The sequence below is a fragment of the Terrapene carolina genome, unplaced genomic scaffold, assembly GCF_002925995.2.
Source record: "Terrapene carolina triunguis isolate 2854851 unplaced genomic scaffold, T_m_triunguis-2.0 Scaffold53, whole genome shotgun sequence".
Lineage (NCBI taxonomy): Eukaryota > Metazoa > Chordata > Testudines > Emydidae > Terrapene > Terrapene triunguis.
This window is the reverse complement of record NW_020664404.1, coordinates 12348220-12363306: the sequence shown is the minus strand read 5'-3', so window position 1 is coordinate 12363306 and position 15087 is coordinate 12348220. Positions and strand designations below refer to the sequence as shown.

At 47.8% G+C, this 15087-nt stretch overlaps 1 protein-coding gene across 1 annotated transcript; it reads right to left on the bottom strand.

Annotated features, from left to right (window-relative positions):
• Nucleotides 1-1754: 1754 nt before the first annotated feature.
• Nucleotides 1755-14733, bottom strand: PLPBP (pyridoxal phosphate binding protein). Its single transcript, XM_024214256.3, has 8 exons — nt 14626-14733; nt 12617-12724; nt 11531-11566; nt 10691-10766; nt 8073-8207; nt 6749-6891; nt 4360-4458; nt 1755-3481 (listed from the first exon to the last, which is right to left on the bottom strand). Exons 1-8 carry the CDS (start codon nt 14722-14724, stop codon nt 3353-3355), a joined length of 825 nt encoding a protein of 274 aa, XP_024070024.1. The 5' UTR covers nt 14725-14733; the 3' UTR covers nt 1755-3352.
• Nucleotides 14734-15087: the final 354 nt, after the last annotated feature.

Genomic DNA, 15087 nt, shown 5'->3' with positions numbered 1-15087 from the left:
GGGGACAAGGGGCCACGGGGTTAACAACAGGCCAGGGAACTTTTCATCACAAGGCTCTTGACTCCATTCCAGTGACTAGCAGTTAGCATCTGGCAGGTGGCCTCTGTGAAATGAGTGGGGGGTCTAAGCCCACTTCTCCCTGGACAGGGAGGACCACCACATTTGGCACCCTTGCTGGCAGCCTCAGAGTGGCCAAAGGAGACCAAATCCCCAATTTGGGGGGAGGATGTCCTTCTATTGGTAGGGGGCAGGGTGTGCATGAAGCTGGCACTGGTGCTGCCCATCAAACCTGCAGCATAGACAGAAGGCTCCTGGGTTGTCAGTGACACCTTGCACCAGCACGACAATGCATGCTGGAAGCAGGGAGGTGATGCATGAGAGTGAAGCAGCTTCACAACTGGAGAACAGAAGCTAACAGTGCTAGGCTTTCCCCATTAACACCTTGTCATGTTGGCACTCCCTCCTCCATGGCCACTGTGATCTTAATGGCCTAGTTCCTCCTTCCAGGCTGCCCTCGATACCACTCCTTAGATCAGCATTGTGGGAGAGGTAGTGGCAAGGCGGCAAAGTGCATCTCTAATGCTAAACACCTCATTATATCAGCTGTAGGTCTCGGGCATAGCTGTGACCGTGTACTTCACTGAAGGCCAGCAGCAGATCCTGCTATTTGAGTCCTAGGCATCTTTTTGGTACTGCTACTGAGTGCAAATTGACACATACACAAATGGAGATTTGGAAACCAAACACTTATGTTCATTGGTGACCTAGTTTGTTATTTGAATGCCACTCTCCAGAATTCAAAGTCCACTGTATTAATCCACTAACACAATAGGTTCCTGCAATACCGTGATCCCTGGCACTTACCTTCCAGTCTAGATCTTTCATTGCCTCATTAAGCCCCACTAGTATCCCGTTTCCATTCAGGAAGTGAGCAGAGAAGATGGGAGAGAAGGGAAAGGAGGTGGGCTTCATGGAGGGAATATGAGCTAAGGAAGAAACAGATTCACAGCTGAGTCCGTTATCATTTAGTCCCATTTTTCTGCAGTCCATAGCAGAAAGCATACTGAAGATCAGGGCTTGTTTGGTGTATAAACACACAAATAGTCCAAACTTGTTATTGCTGTAGAGATCAGGGGGGAAAAGCACCATGTAGGCCAGGAGATTGTCATTCCTCAATAGCTGGTTGGCAGGTGAGCCAACACAATCTGTAGTGATAGTCATTCTGCCACCTTCCTTTTTATTTTTTGGAGTCGGGGTGGGAATCATTGGCGAATGCTCTCTATCATTTCTTCTCTGTTTCCCTTGCTTCTGCTTAAGGCCTGTTCCTTGCTCGGGTATTTCCTGCTCTGTCCCAGCCTCCTCGTGGCTGGAGAGCACAAACACTTCCATACCTCTGGCTAGCCATTTTAGCCTAGGATTATTATGGATGTATCTGTACCCCACAGCCAAAAGGTACTAATATCCCTCTTAAACCAGCTCTACAGATTTGGGGACAGTGCCACCCAGAGGCACAGAGAGAGAACTGCTCACCTCATTTGGGTTGCTCTACAGTCTCAGCCTTCGTTTATTTTTCCCTCTGATCAAGAAGCCCTTCCTCTTAAGCAGGCAGGCAGGCCCTTTGCTTCAGCTGTCTTTCAAAGCAACCGCCCCCTCCTCCAGGACAAGCCAGTCTCAGTAAACATCAGCCCCATGTTATGCAGACATCTTGCAGGGCAACTAGCACTGGCCCCCAGCGTTCATCCAAAACATTGGAACATAAAAATAACATCTTTAATAGCTTTGTCATTGGCACAGATGGTATTCAAATTCACAACAGTTTTATTAACATACTAGATCAAACACCACCCTTTGCAGCTCTGACGAGGGCCTTCGGACTGCATGCAGTGTTGAAGCTATGTAACATGACAGGCTGATTCAAGAGTGTGTTCTTTTCAGTTACATTTAGAAGATAAAACCCACGGCTGATTTAACCAAACACGCGCACACAGAGAGAAGCCTTTTGCCATGAAAAGCAGGTATTGCTACTGGTGACTAAGGTCTCCTCATTCTTGCAACAGACAAGACCCTGAAGCCGACTGTCAAAATGCGAGTTACAAAACAGATCTGCTGTAAACACTGTCAGTGAAACTATGTGCTGCAAGCCTGGATGAAACAGCTACTGTGATGGAAGAGCTTCCCCCTTCTCGCTTTTAGAAAGAGCAGAGGTCAGGGCCAATGAATCAGTGAATTTAAAGATTTGGGAACTACATTACAGCATCTGCGCAGTGGCAATACAACTGATTTCATGTACATCTGGACGTAATGGGGTAATAATACTTCGCATTTCTGCAGCACCTTTCCTCCGAGGGTTTCAAACACATTACAAACAAGCAAGCCTCACAATCCTCCATGTGAGGTAGGTCAGTATTATTATCCCCATTTGACAGATGGGGAAACTGAGGCACAGAGTGGTTAAGTGGCTTGCCTAAGATCACATAGCAAGCCAATGACAGAGCCAGGAGTCTGAGACACACAGTTCCCTGCTCTAGCCAGTAGAGCACACTGCAACCGGACTTATCGGGTAGTACATAAATAACTCAACACTTTACGAGGGGAAAAGATTAAAGGCTTAAAAGCCGCCTACAAAGACAGGAGGAGATATGTCACCAGTGGTAAGAGTTAGCAATGCCAGTCTGGAGAGGACAAATACAACCTCTGGTCAGCCAGCACACTCGCACCTTCCAATTTATGTGCCAAAAGCAGCGTGCCATTGACTTGCACTAGCAACTGTGTTCTTTATTCACTCATCTGTTCGTTATTAGAATGGATATATTCTCTTCAGTGTCAATACTGTTAAGTGTTATCGCTGTGTGTCTACAAAGTAGCTTCTACCTAGGCATACGGTAGCTATTGAGCCACGTACCTTTTCACTCGAGATGAGTAGGTATTTAGAGATGCCACTGACAAAATTAAAACTGGCTAACCAGAAGTTAGTTCACCGTCAGGTAAACCACACCTCATATTAAAAATATAATCACAGACTGCTGGAGATGCCTCTTGCTCGTTAATAACTCAATTCTAATGCTTAATCAGTTTATCCAATATAGTTATCCAAGAGTGATTGTTCTTAAAAGTAGCTAAGATACTGAAGTCATTTTCAACCACAAGTTTTCTTGTTGTTGGTGGGTTAAAAAAAAAAAAAAATTCCAGTTTCTACTCTCATACAATAATCGTTATAGGTTCTGAGACCTCTGATCTATTACCAGGTATTTCCCCTTGCTAGCATGACAAGCTGTCACTACGGAAGGAGGTGAAAGTGCATAGTTAAGTCTCCCTGGTGTCCTGTAGTTTAGAGCATCTTTCCTCTTTCCATTTAGTGCTCTTGCACAGCCAAGGACTCCGCTTTGCTTTTAGTGTCACTGGCGTTGGCTGGTTTGTTGGAGTAGTCCCGCTCTCCAAAAATAATGTTTCCAATCCGGACGTTTGTGGATCCAACCTCAATCTGTAGAGAGAAGAGGGAACAAGACAGCCCTCAGACACTGTGGCTGTCCCACAGAGCATTAGCCCCATCAGTAACCCAGCTTGGGGCTTAACCACTAGGACACACAAGAATGCACAATTTCTCTATTCCCACATGCAATCTCTGCTCTACATTTGGGCTTCGAAGTGCCCTTTTGATCATTTACTCCAGTAGTAAGCCATAGTGCAAGAGGTATCCACCAGTGGAACAAGTTAGCAAACAAGCTAGCCGTATTCCCATGCTGACAGCAGATCCTAGAACAGACCCGAGTTTGCTAGCCCTGTGCTTTCCTGCTTTAGAACAAAAGAAGAGAGGAAGGATGGCCCAGTGTTTAGGGTGCTAGCCTGGGACTTGGGAACGTCGGGTTCAATTCCTTGCTCTGCCACAGACGCCCTGGGAGAGCTTGGGCAAGTCACTTAGTCTCTGTGTCCCACTGTACAATGGGGATAATAGCACTGCCTTGCCGCACAAGGGTGTTGTGAGGAGAAATATATTAACGATTGGGAAGGGCTCAGACACCCCAGGGATGGAGTCCATGTAGGTACCTTAGATACACAGGTTGTGTCCTTACTAGAACCAGTGCTCAAAGTCACACAAATGTGGAAGTCTTACTCCAGGAAGCCTTACTCCGGGAAGTGTCATGACAAATGGGGGAAGCTATCAAACAGAGAGATCAATGATGACCCAGTTCTAGGCTTACAGTTAAGATCAGCTGTGCTCCTCATGAGACTTAGCTGCAGAATCTCAGTGCAGGATGGGCTGCAAGGTCTGGCTGTTTGATCACTATCCCTAGAGGGAGGTAGTATCAGTGGGATGACTGCTACCTTAGATCTGGGGTGGCCAAAGGAAACCAGACTTACTGCATGCTGATAGTCTGTGGACATGCCCATACTCAGCTCAACTTTCTCAATGGGGATATTTAGCTTTTCGCATACGTCCTGTCGCAAGGATATCAACACCTAAGAGAGGAAACAAGGGGCAGATTACACACTGCTCAACAGTTACACTGAATGCTTTTCACAGTGCCCTGGAACAAGCTTTTGGCTCTTCTTTGGAGATTCCCGACATCTGGCTGCAGTTCCCATTCTCCCTGTTCTCAAGGACTCGTTCCTGTTTTTAAGTTACCTCGTGAGCTTTTGGAAATTTACAATGCAGCTTATCTATAGGCCACATTAGTGAAAATACACACAGAAGCCTTCACATCCTCTCAAGGGATACAAGTGTCACAGCAGTGTGCCTGGAGCAGGCCTGCTAATTCAGAGCAGCAATGGGACCTTACGCTACTTGGCCTCAGACACAAGTCCCTCAAAGCAGAAAACAACAAAGGCACGTTGTGGTTGAAGCTTTGCCTGAAGGCAGATCTGTCTGATCAGGCGATTCAGTGCATGTCCTCAGCAATCTTCACAACATGGGCTCCTATGAATGTCCTGGATACAGCCTCAGGAGAGGACAGGTGGGATTATGCAAAGGACCAGGCTGTTATAAGTTATACTTCCTTGTAAGTCCCTGAATTGGACAACATTGACACCTTTGAACCTCCAGGCATAAGGGTGCATCAGCATTTCCAAATCCTGTTGCCAGGGGTTTATACCCTGACTGAAAAGCTTCCCTCCAAGGTGAAACTGTCCTAACCTGCGTTTTAGAACTAGGAGTCAGGAACTCCCACATTCTCGTCCCAGCGCTGATACCGACGGCCTCTGCAGCCGCGAACAAGTCATTAACCTCTAGGTCACTCAGTTTCTCTTTATGGAATAGGGGACAATACTATTTACCTACCTCAGAGGGGACTGAGGATATTGTCTTCAAAATGCTCTGCAAACCAAGAATGCTCTAGAAATGCCAAGTATTAAGGAGTGAACACTGGAGCAAGTTGAAGACTATTTTCATTTGGAGCCTTACTGTCATATTTTGAACATAAGCTCTTTGGAGCAGGGACCATCCGTGTCAGGCTAATACAGCGCCTCGCAGATAGGTGCTGATCCCTGACAGAAGTCTTTAGACACTACCACAATACAAACACCAATCAACAATTCACTTCCTTCCAATGCCTAGGAAAGGTTTGTAGAACACTTCATTAGTTACCAAACACAAGTGACACTGAGTAAGCGTAGCTACTGCCAGTTACGGATGTTTTCTATATCGTAATTAAATGAGAGTTTGTTAGAGAGGTTATCTGCCTCAGAAAAGGGAAACTATTTGTTCTGTTACAAGGTGTGACCTATGCAACCCAGAAGCCTCTTCCTGATCCTGACAAGGCTTGGTCTACACCTAAAACTTAGATCGACTTCGCAAAGTCACTCAGGGGCTTGAAAAAATTCACACTTCTGGAAGGGGTGGATTTACTTCAGTGATGGAAAACCCCACCTCTGTCGCTGCAGCGTTTGCACTACAGCAACGTAACTGCAGCTGTGTCACTGTAGCACTTGTAGTATAGACGTACTATAAATCTTTGCAGCATAAGGTTGTGATCACATGGTGGGGCAGCCTTTTAAGGGAGCTGGGCTTAGCTGCAACTGTGTCTAATCGTGCATCGCCCAGGCAATAGGTCTAGGCCAGGAATCAGGCATAGCCTGCAGATCACCTGGTCCTCAAATGAAAGGCCAGCAAGCAGCTCAGTTAGGAGAGACCCCTGCAGGGACTTGGGGAGAGCCCCCTTTCAGGTCCTTTCCCCACCAGGTAAGTGGAAGACTCTGCTGGAGACACCTCCTGTATACACAGGGCAGAGGCAGAATCCCTCCGAGGAAGAGGCTCGAGGAGACACCATGCAGCCACACTTGGGGATCTGTTCTGGTTTTGAAAATTAAACCCATCCCTGAAGAAAGGGACTGAAATTCTGCTGCCGTTGGGAGTTCTGACACCACGGCCGGGGAGCTGGTCGCACTGGCTTACAGTCACGCTACTGTAAGAACGCATCTCCCAGCAGGCCTTTCTGCAGTCAGCCTTTTCAACTGGAAGAGTTAAGCAACAGTAGCCCTTAACTGGCTGTTCTGTAACTGGATGCTGCATCTCTCTCAGCCTGCTGCTATGTACCCACTTCCTTGCCTCACTGCGGACGAGATGGCACAGTCTCGGTCAGTTGGGTTCATGGGAGCTGTATGAATAGCGTGAGGGTGGTGGTCTGTTTAGCGCTGTCCTCCACAAGCCCTAGACAGGATTACTGTCAGAAGGGCTAAACTGTGGTCCCAGGCAATGGGAATCTTGCCACTGATTTCCAGTGAGTCCAAAGACTTGGCCCCAGGTAAGTCTTACCTGGAAGTCAGGATTTGGTCCCTTACTAAGGTCATGTCCAAAGCTGCCAATTGTCATCAGACCCACAAACTCCAGGCTTGGACACTCCTTGATTATATGCTCCACTGTTCCCACTATTTCTCCAGGCGGGAGACCATGCTTACCTGAAAAAGAAGGCATATACCGCAATGGTGAAACAGCAACACACGCCAAACTCCATATCGAGTTCCCTGCTCAGAGCCAGAGGCTGCCTAGATATGGTTTTCACTTTGTTGTAATTTAGCCCACTAAAAATCTACGGCCTACAGCAGTATCAAACTAGACGCTGGGGCTCTCACAAATGGAGCACAGAGTGGTACAGCCACAGCCACTTGCAGCCCTTCAAGAGCTGTGGAACATCTGGGGTGGTCTAGCGGTTTTAGAGCATTGAGAAGTCTCCTATGCATTCTCCTTAGCACTGCCACCTTGGGCACTTGGACCACTTGCTTCACCTGATGAAGGAGCAACACCCAGAAGGTCTGCAATACAAAAAAAAAATCTATCGATGTTAAAAGAAAATCAACCTTGAAAGAGATGGTGACAGTGCCTTGCTTACTCTGTTCTCTGCAACACTTCCTCTGTGCTTTCAAATATGAGCCCTTGTCTACACTTAAGTTTTGCTGGTATAACTACACTGGCAAACCCTCCTGGTGTAGACATGCCGTTATACCACGAAAAGAGCACCTGCCTTTCAGTATAGCTTACTCTGGGTCAGTGAGTGAAATAAGGCAAACTGGCAAAAGCACTTTTTGCTGCTATAACAGCCTCTATGCCAGGGCTTTTACCCGTGTTGGTGATTTGTTAAAACAAAACAAAAAACGCACCCCAGCGGACTATAGCTATGCTGGTAAAAACTTAAGTGGAGACCTGGCCTAAAAATGCACGTGTCTGTCTCACCACATACCGGCTTGATTTCTGTTAGGCAAGCTAGGCTGCCCTCCTGTGCCCCCACGTTTCCAATGGCATTTGAAACAAACATTTTGTTTGCTGCACAATTGAGGCCAGGCCAATGTGAGGAACAGCATTAACTGCTCTGGTGATGCCAGCAAAGGACACCCAAGCCATGCTTTTCCTGTTCTCCTGCCGGATTTACCGCCTCCTCAATTTCTCAGTGATAATGCAGGTTTTTTAACTGAGCTATTCAGACTGGAAAGAGATACTCCATTTTAAAACACTGAAAGCAGGTTGAATTTCAGACCTAGAGTAGCTCTTTAAATACACACATTAATCTAACCCAGCTATATTGTACCCATCAACAGTGCTAACAGAACATGAATGTCATAAGCTCAAGTGTCCAACCACTTACTATCTTCTCCACTTGTCTTAACTTGCACCATGATTTTTAACCTCTGCGGTGACCCTTTTTTCTGCCACGAGCTGTTCACTTTGTCTGCCAGTTTCACAGAATCCACCGTTTCCACCATAAACAGATTGGGGACAGCTAGGGAGAAATAAGGCAGATTTGAAGGCACTTCAAAAGCACAAACAGCTGTAGCTGGAACACTGTCTGCCTCCACTGGCAATAGCCTCTTGTTAACTGTCGCCAGGACCTCCCAAGTCCCAATCCCGAATCCAATACATTTGCCTTGGGCAAGTCTTTTCACCTCTGGATCTCAGTTTCCCTATCCATAAAATGAAATGAACAGAACCACCCTCCCTCACAAGGGCTGCGAGGATTAGTCTGTGTTTGTACAGCACAGTGAGAATGTACGGCACTGTAGGAGCTAAATGCAAAATGGCACCCAACTTGATGGTACAAATGTAAGTGGCAGAGATGGAGAGAGAAATTTTGGTTGCAAACCAAATGAAATAGTTGAAAATCTCTGTTAAGGAAAGAAATGGATTGAAAGAGGATTTAACCTGCCACAGTGCTTTCTAAAACCTTAAAGCTGCAGTGCGGGAAGTGTTTAGTTTAAAGTTCTATTTATACCCCCAGAGCTTACTGTATTTTTCTTGCCTTGCTCTTTGTTACCAAGGCCATTTGTACGAGGAACATGGTGGTTGTTCTTTGGATCATCTGCTCCTGCTGTTTACTCCCCACTTGAAGTCATAAGCCTCTCTCTGGGAAGCAGCAGGGGCAGAGGAACAAACATGCAGACAGGCATCAGTAACAGAGATACAGAAACAGAATGATCTTGTCACCAGGTTTCCATGAGGCTTCATTCATTCTTTAGCGCCATACACCAAAGACAGACTTTAGACTTTGCACAGCACGTTCTGTGTGCTACACTGTGCATTTGCCGTGGAACACACAGACTATGTTAGGCCAATTTAGCAGATGTGGCAGTTCAGCTTGACTACTCGCTACAAATGGCACATACCAAAATATCCCTCCGTTGTGCGACATCATCTCCCCCATTCTTATAAGAGGTCACAGTGACCCAGCACAGAGAGAGCTTGAGCTGTAGAAGAGCTAAGTAAACAACAAAAATTCATTGATCCCTGGATCAATGGAATAGTATTCCAAGAATTGCCAGTTGGGATTGGACCATAGCCCCATCCCCAGTTCAGGATCCTGTCTTCCACAGTAGCCAGTGTCAGCTGCAACAAACCTCCACTGAGTAGGTATGAGTCTTTACTCCCCAGGAAGTTTCCTCCTCACCCCCAATAGTAGTTGGTGCACACCCAAGAGGTTTTACAACCCTTCCAAAACTTAGAGTTGGGTCCGCAAAAGCCCTAGTGTAGATGCAGTAATACAGGAGTGTTTTTTCTGATCTAGGCCTCGTCTACACTACAGAGTTTTGTCGACAAAACAGTGGAGGCGTACACACTGAAATGCTCCTCCCGCCGATGTAACTCCCTTGCTATGCGGACATAATAAAACCACCTCAATAAGAGGAGTAGGGCTTATGTTTGTGTAGTTAGGGCAATGCAGTCTTACAGGGGCTGTTGGCTGTCATTCTCGTCAATTTCATGGCTCCACTGACAAGAAAGCCAGCTCAAAGCTGGGCTGCTGCCCGGTCTCCACTCCAAGCCAGACTGCCACCCAGGCTCCCAGCTTGGGCTGCCGGCTGGGCTCCCCACTCCTTCTGTCTTCCGGGAGCATGGCAGCCAGCCAAACTCCGGATGCGGATCTCCCCACTGGAGGTGAGAAGCCCCGGGTGGCTGGCCCCCCATCCCCACTGCTGGCTGGGAGCTGGAAGGCAACAAGCCCCAGGGGCAGCTGGGTTCCTGCTGGAGCTCCCCTGGAGCTCTCAGCCCCCCCACACTACCCCTCTTCAGTCAGGAGGGTAACATGGACAGCAGCCACCACAGTAATTACTCCAGTGGCTGTAAGGTTGACTTAACATAGGTCAACTTATCTTTGTAGTGGGGACATAGCCACAGCTTATTTTGCTGGGTAACAGATATATCAGAAGAAACACCCATTGGTACATATGAACCGCATCTACACTAGGAGGGTTTGCTGTATACCTATACCAGCCAACACTGTCTAGTGTAGCCAAGGCCTCATTTAGGCACTTTTGAAAGTTTTACCTTGAAATCTCAGAATAGTCCCATTATCCATGCACCTGTCTAGTCTTTTTTAGTCCTGCTAGGCTCTTGGTCTTTGATGTCTTGTGGAAATGAGTTCCACAGGCTGCGTTTTATTTTAGTGTATATGAAAATTCATGAACACAAAAGCAGTTCTCTCTTGCAGTCAGAGGCGAATATCAGAGACACCAAAGTCATATTCTCCCAACTAAGGGGCTCCCAGCCCCCTGTGCAGCAAAGGTATCACAGAGCTATTTTGAATTGCCTCCAGCCAGCAGTGGACTATGGCAGGGGATAACAGCAGACAGAAGTAAAAGTAAAACATGAAGCCAGGACAATGCTTTCGTGGCCTGTAATCAACTGCACTAATGGGTTAATCAAGCAAGTTATGACATAGGAAGAATTTGTTGCCCCGGGACACTGAGCATAAAGAAGTTAAATTAAGTTTACCAATCAGTTTGTTGACATTGTTCCTCTGCAGATGGCCTATAAAATGCCATTTAATCTCTGGACACGAAGACAGAATCTGAGAACAGAGAGAAAGAGTTAATCAGGTTTGAACTGCAATTTTTTCACCAACCAAAAAGCATGTGGGGCTGTTTGTGTCTAGGGGGAAAAAATCACCAGGCACCTCTTTCTGTAATTTACTGAGGGAAGTTTGGCTCAGACAGTGCTTCTGGTGCAAGTGAGGTTGGTTCCTGTGGGGAGGACTAAGGGAATAGAATGTTATGCAAAGTGTGGGCAAAAAACTAACCATAAAACAATGTGGTTTTTCAAAAGCAAGTCATTATCACTGGTCTTTAAAACCTGAGAACAGCCTGTATCTCCAGTGGCAGAGACCACTATTGCAGGAGTTCTCAAACTGGGGGTCGGGACCCCGCAAGGGGTCATGAGGTTATTACATGGGGGGGTCACGAGCTGTCAGCCTCCACCCCAAACCCCGCTTTGCCTCCAGCATTTATAATGGTGTTAAATATATTTAAAAAGTGTTTTTAATTTATGGCGGGGGGGTCGCACTCAAAGTCTTGCTATATGAAAGGGGTCACCAGTAAAAAAGTTTGAGAGCCACTGCACTATTGGCAATGCAGGGTCCACACGCAAGCCTCACGACTAACTGTGCTCATAGACAGGAGCTTCAAGAGTTCCGATAAACAGGCCGGAAGCTAAGGATGCCCCACCCTCCTTCAGCCTCCACCTTGATTCCTTAAAACATAGATGGAACATCTGCCTAATTGTAAAGATACTTTGGGGGTGAAAAGAAGACTATATAAAAAAAAACAATAAACTTACTTTGGAGTCTGATGCCTTTTCTAGCAACTCTTGAACCTGAGTGAATTAAAGACATCCTCTCGTTAAAACTATGTCAGGCACTTCTCCATTTTCTGCTGGAAGAGCAGAGGTACTGTGCCACAACCCGCGTTCCTGGGACACACCATACAACTGTACCAGCAAATACACAACTATGGACTTTTCATGGAGTGTCTATGGGGATGATGGTGAGATGGGACTGCTCTCTCCTCTGTAGCACCCAGTAATGCTAATGGATGTAATACATTGGCATCACGAGCAGAAGGTGCTACATGGAGTATAACACGGACAAGCACCACTCAGCTGAGAGTCTGGCATTTGGTAGAAGACGACTGAAGTTGAGTAGTGCGCTTTTACTTGTACTGCCACTTTGAACAGCATTCAGACACAGGGCACTCTTTCTCACTACTTTACCAAGAACGCACATCTGGATTCCCCCCTGCCCCCCCACACCTGGCCACAAGCTAGCATCCTTGCTGTACAGGAGGTCAGCTAAAAGTGCTGGTATCTGGTACAGAAATATCAAAGTTTCAGGCACTGCTTATAGCTCTCCCCTCTTTACCCTGCTGCCTGGCGTTTAATTGCAAAAAGAGAGCAGGATGTAAGCAAAGGAGCCAGCCACGAAATACCACAGCCCAGAATTATGGCTTACTGGATAAAATACCCAGTTACTCCCCTTTCCGTTATGTCCTACTGCCTAGAATGGAACTATAGCATTTGTCAAGAAATTAGAAGACAAGAATTCACACAGTGGTGGTTAAACAACCTTAAAATAAAGAAAAATGCTCCAGTCCACAAAAGAAAACCTAACTGTGGATTCAAAGTGGAGTCCGCTTTTACTAGTCACCCAAGGGCTAAAGCTTAAGGGTTCACCACAAAAGAGCGAATGCTTGTCAGACAGTTTCTAAAAGGCATGCTGTAGTTCAAGATCAACTTCTTGGGCCAGATGCAGGATTTCAGTGGGTGAAATTCTATGGCCTGTACCATGCAGTATGCAGGACTAAATCCCAACAGTCCCTTCTGGCCTTAAAGCCTATGAAATAATGGGAGAAAGGTGGGGGGACTTACATAGTTTTCTCCAAAACTGCGTTGCCCTTGATTGTAGGCCTCTATAACCATGTCCGCAGGTTTGGTTTTACTCACAGCCACGAGTCGAGGCTGTACAGCAGGGAGACCCTGTCAAAGGAAGCAGTTATGAGAAGTCAGTGGCATGAATTGACTTAGTTGGGGATTAGTCCTGCTTTGAGCAGGGGGTTGGACTAGATGACCTCCTGAGGTCCCTTCCAACCCTGATATTCTATTATTCTTTGATTCTACGAATACCAGAAACAAACCTCAGTTGAGAGATCTAGTGGAATAAGAAGTTATCCTCATGGCAGGCTACTTAAAAGAGCCCCTTCTCTCTCCAAAAGCCTGTATTCTAGACCAGCCTGCTCTGTAGTGCAGGAGGTGCCACAATATGCCACTAAGGGGAAGAACTCAATAACCGTCTTGATGAGGATCTCTTCTGCTTGGGGTCATAAGGGCCATGCTGGCGAGATGCTCTAAGGGCTTATCTACACCTGCAAGATATACGGAATAAGGTAGGGTATGAATTTAAAGCAGAGTAACTATTCCTGATTAACTCCATGGGGCTGCTTTTATTCCAACTGCTCTTATTCCAACGTGGAATAAACTAATCTGGAAGAAAAGCATTCACAGATGGACTCAGTCAGAAACAGCTCCCCACGTATATGAGGTCCAGTAATCTTAACTGACAATTTGGCCACCTCTACACTGAGAAAAAGCATCATGTTAGAAGATGCGTTAACTTAGTGTTTAATGTGACTTTGCACCTCATGTAGACAAGGACAATGGTTTTTCAAAAACCAGCCTAGGGTTAAATGGTTAACCCTAGGCTGCTCCTAAGGTTAGCGACAACCAGCTAGTGTGTCATTAACCACATCTGTCCTTGTCCACATTAAGTACAAAATCATGTTCAACATGTCAGTTAATATGTTTGTTAACTTCCCAACACAATGTTGTTTCCCCAGTGGTGTGACCTTACAGAAACTTTTGACACATTTTTTACAGCTAATTCCCTACAAACATTTCTTGACCTCTTCCTGCCCAATGAGGCATGTACTTCAGGAGAGTGAGAAATCCCCAGTACAGAAAAAGTAGGGCCTTCTTTCAAGCTCCACGTTATGCCACTCAAGCAGCCAGAGCTGGACTGAAGATGACAGCTGGGAGAAATGTATTGGGTGCTTAGATTAGTTACGCTACCAGAATCCCTCAGGGAAGGCAAAAAATGCCCTGATTTTTCCTTCCATTAGATACAACACAAAAATACGTGGGCTGGGATAATCCCTCCTGTTGCCCATGCTTTTAGAAGCAGGAGACAGAGAGAGCCGATTAGTAGCCCAGTGCTGGCGGGGGTGGGAGATTTTCAGAAGGTAACAGGGAGCATATCTTGGGGATGGAAGGAGGACAGCAGCCCCTAAAGCAGCTGGGGTGCTCTGATTAGGTGCATGAGACCCCCATATGCACGACTCGTAGGATTTGGGGGAATGATAAAAGCCAGACCAATCATTTCAACTGAGGGGTAGGGAAGAGAAGAGAAAACCCAGCCAGCTCAGGGAGAGACACGCTGCAGACACCTACCGACTCTCTTTCGCCCTCCCCACCTTAAACACTCCTTCCCCAATAACCCCCCCCCCCCAACTAGCCAGCCAGCCAGCCCCAAACACCTCCTAGGCTAGGCCAACCCAATCCACCCATTCACTCCTTAGCACCCACCTCCCACCAGCCTCCGCCCAGAAACTCACCCTACCACACGGAGCCAGCGGGTGGGGAGAGGCCCTGCTCCCAGTGTTAGGGGGCCCCAGCAGGTGAGGGGTGCTGAGGGGGGAGAGGCCCTGCCCCCCAGTTGTGGGGGGACCCCGTGGGGTGGGGGCAGGGGGACTCATTCCCCAGTGTTAGGGGCGGCTGGGGGGGCTTGTTCCTCAGTGTTAGGGGGCCCCAGAGGGGGGGGCTGGGGTGAGAGGCCCTGCCGCCCCGTGCTGGGGGCCCTGCGAGTAGGTCCCCGCCCCTCTCACCTGGGGCCGCCTGGCCACCGCCTGCTGCATCCGCTCCGTTACCGCCCGGAGCGCCCGGCCCAGCCCTTCGCCCGCTGCCATCCCTGCTCTCCACCACATCCCCCGCCAGGCAGCCGCCCCCGGCCCGATTTCCGCCACACCCGCCCGCCCCCCTCCACTCAGCCAATCGGCGCGCACCCTCCAACCCATCCGGCCAATCGCTGTGGGAGGTGGGCCGCGGAAGCGAGGCTGCGCCCTGAGACTGGCCGCGCGCAGCGGCCATTTTGGGAATGGTCGGCCATAGTGAAGGGTTAAGCACCGCCCAGGAGTGGCAGCCTGCTAGGCAGTGCCCATGCACCCTGCAAAGCGGTGCTGGCCCACTCCAGGGGTGCTGTGTGCGTGTCGTGCAGCGGGTGCATTGCATGGACTACAGTCAGCTGCGGGCAGGGCCAAGAGCTTACAAGCACCCACATCAAACAACAA

Bases quoted from the DNA above. Each gene is read 5' to 3' on its own strand.
- PLPBP (XM_024214256.3), bottom strand. From the start codon at position 14,724: ATGTGGTGGAGAGCAGGGATGGCAGCGGGCGAAGGGCTGGGCCGGGCG. The intron at 12,725-14,625 runs GTGAGAGGGGCG...TTCCTTTGACAG, and splicing joins CGGTGGCCAGGCGGCCCCAG to GGTCTCCCTGCTGTACAGCC. The intron at 11,567-12,616 runs GTAAGTCCCCCC...TAATTCACTCAG, and splicing joins GCAGTTTTGGAGAAAACTAT to GTTCAAGAGTTGCTAGAAAA.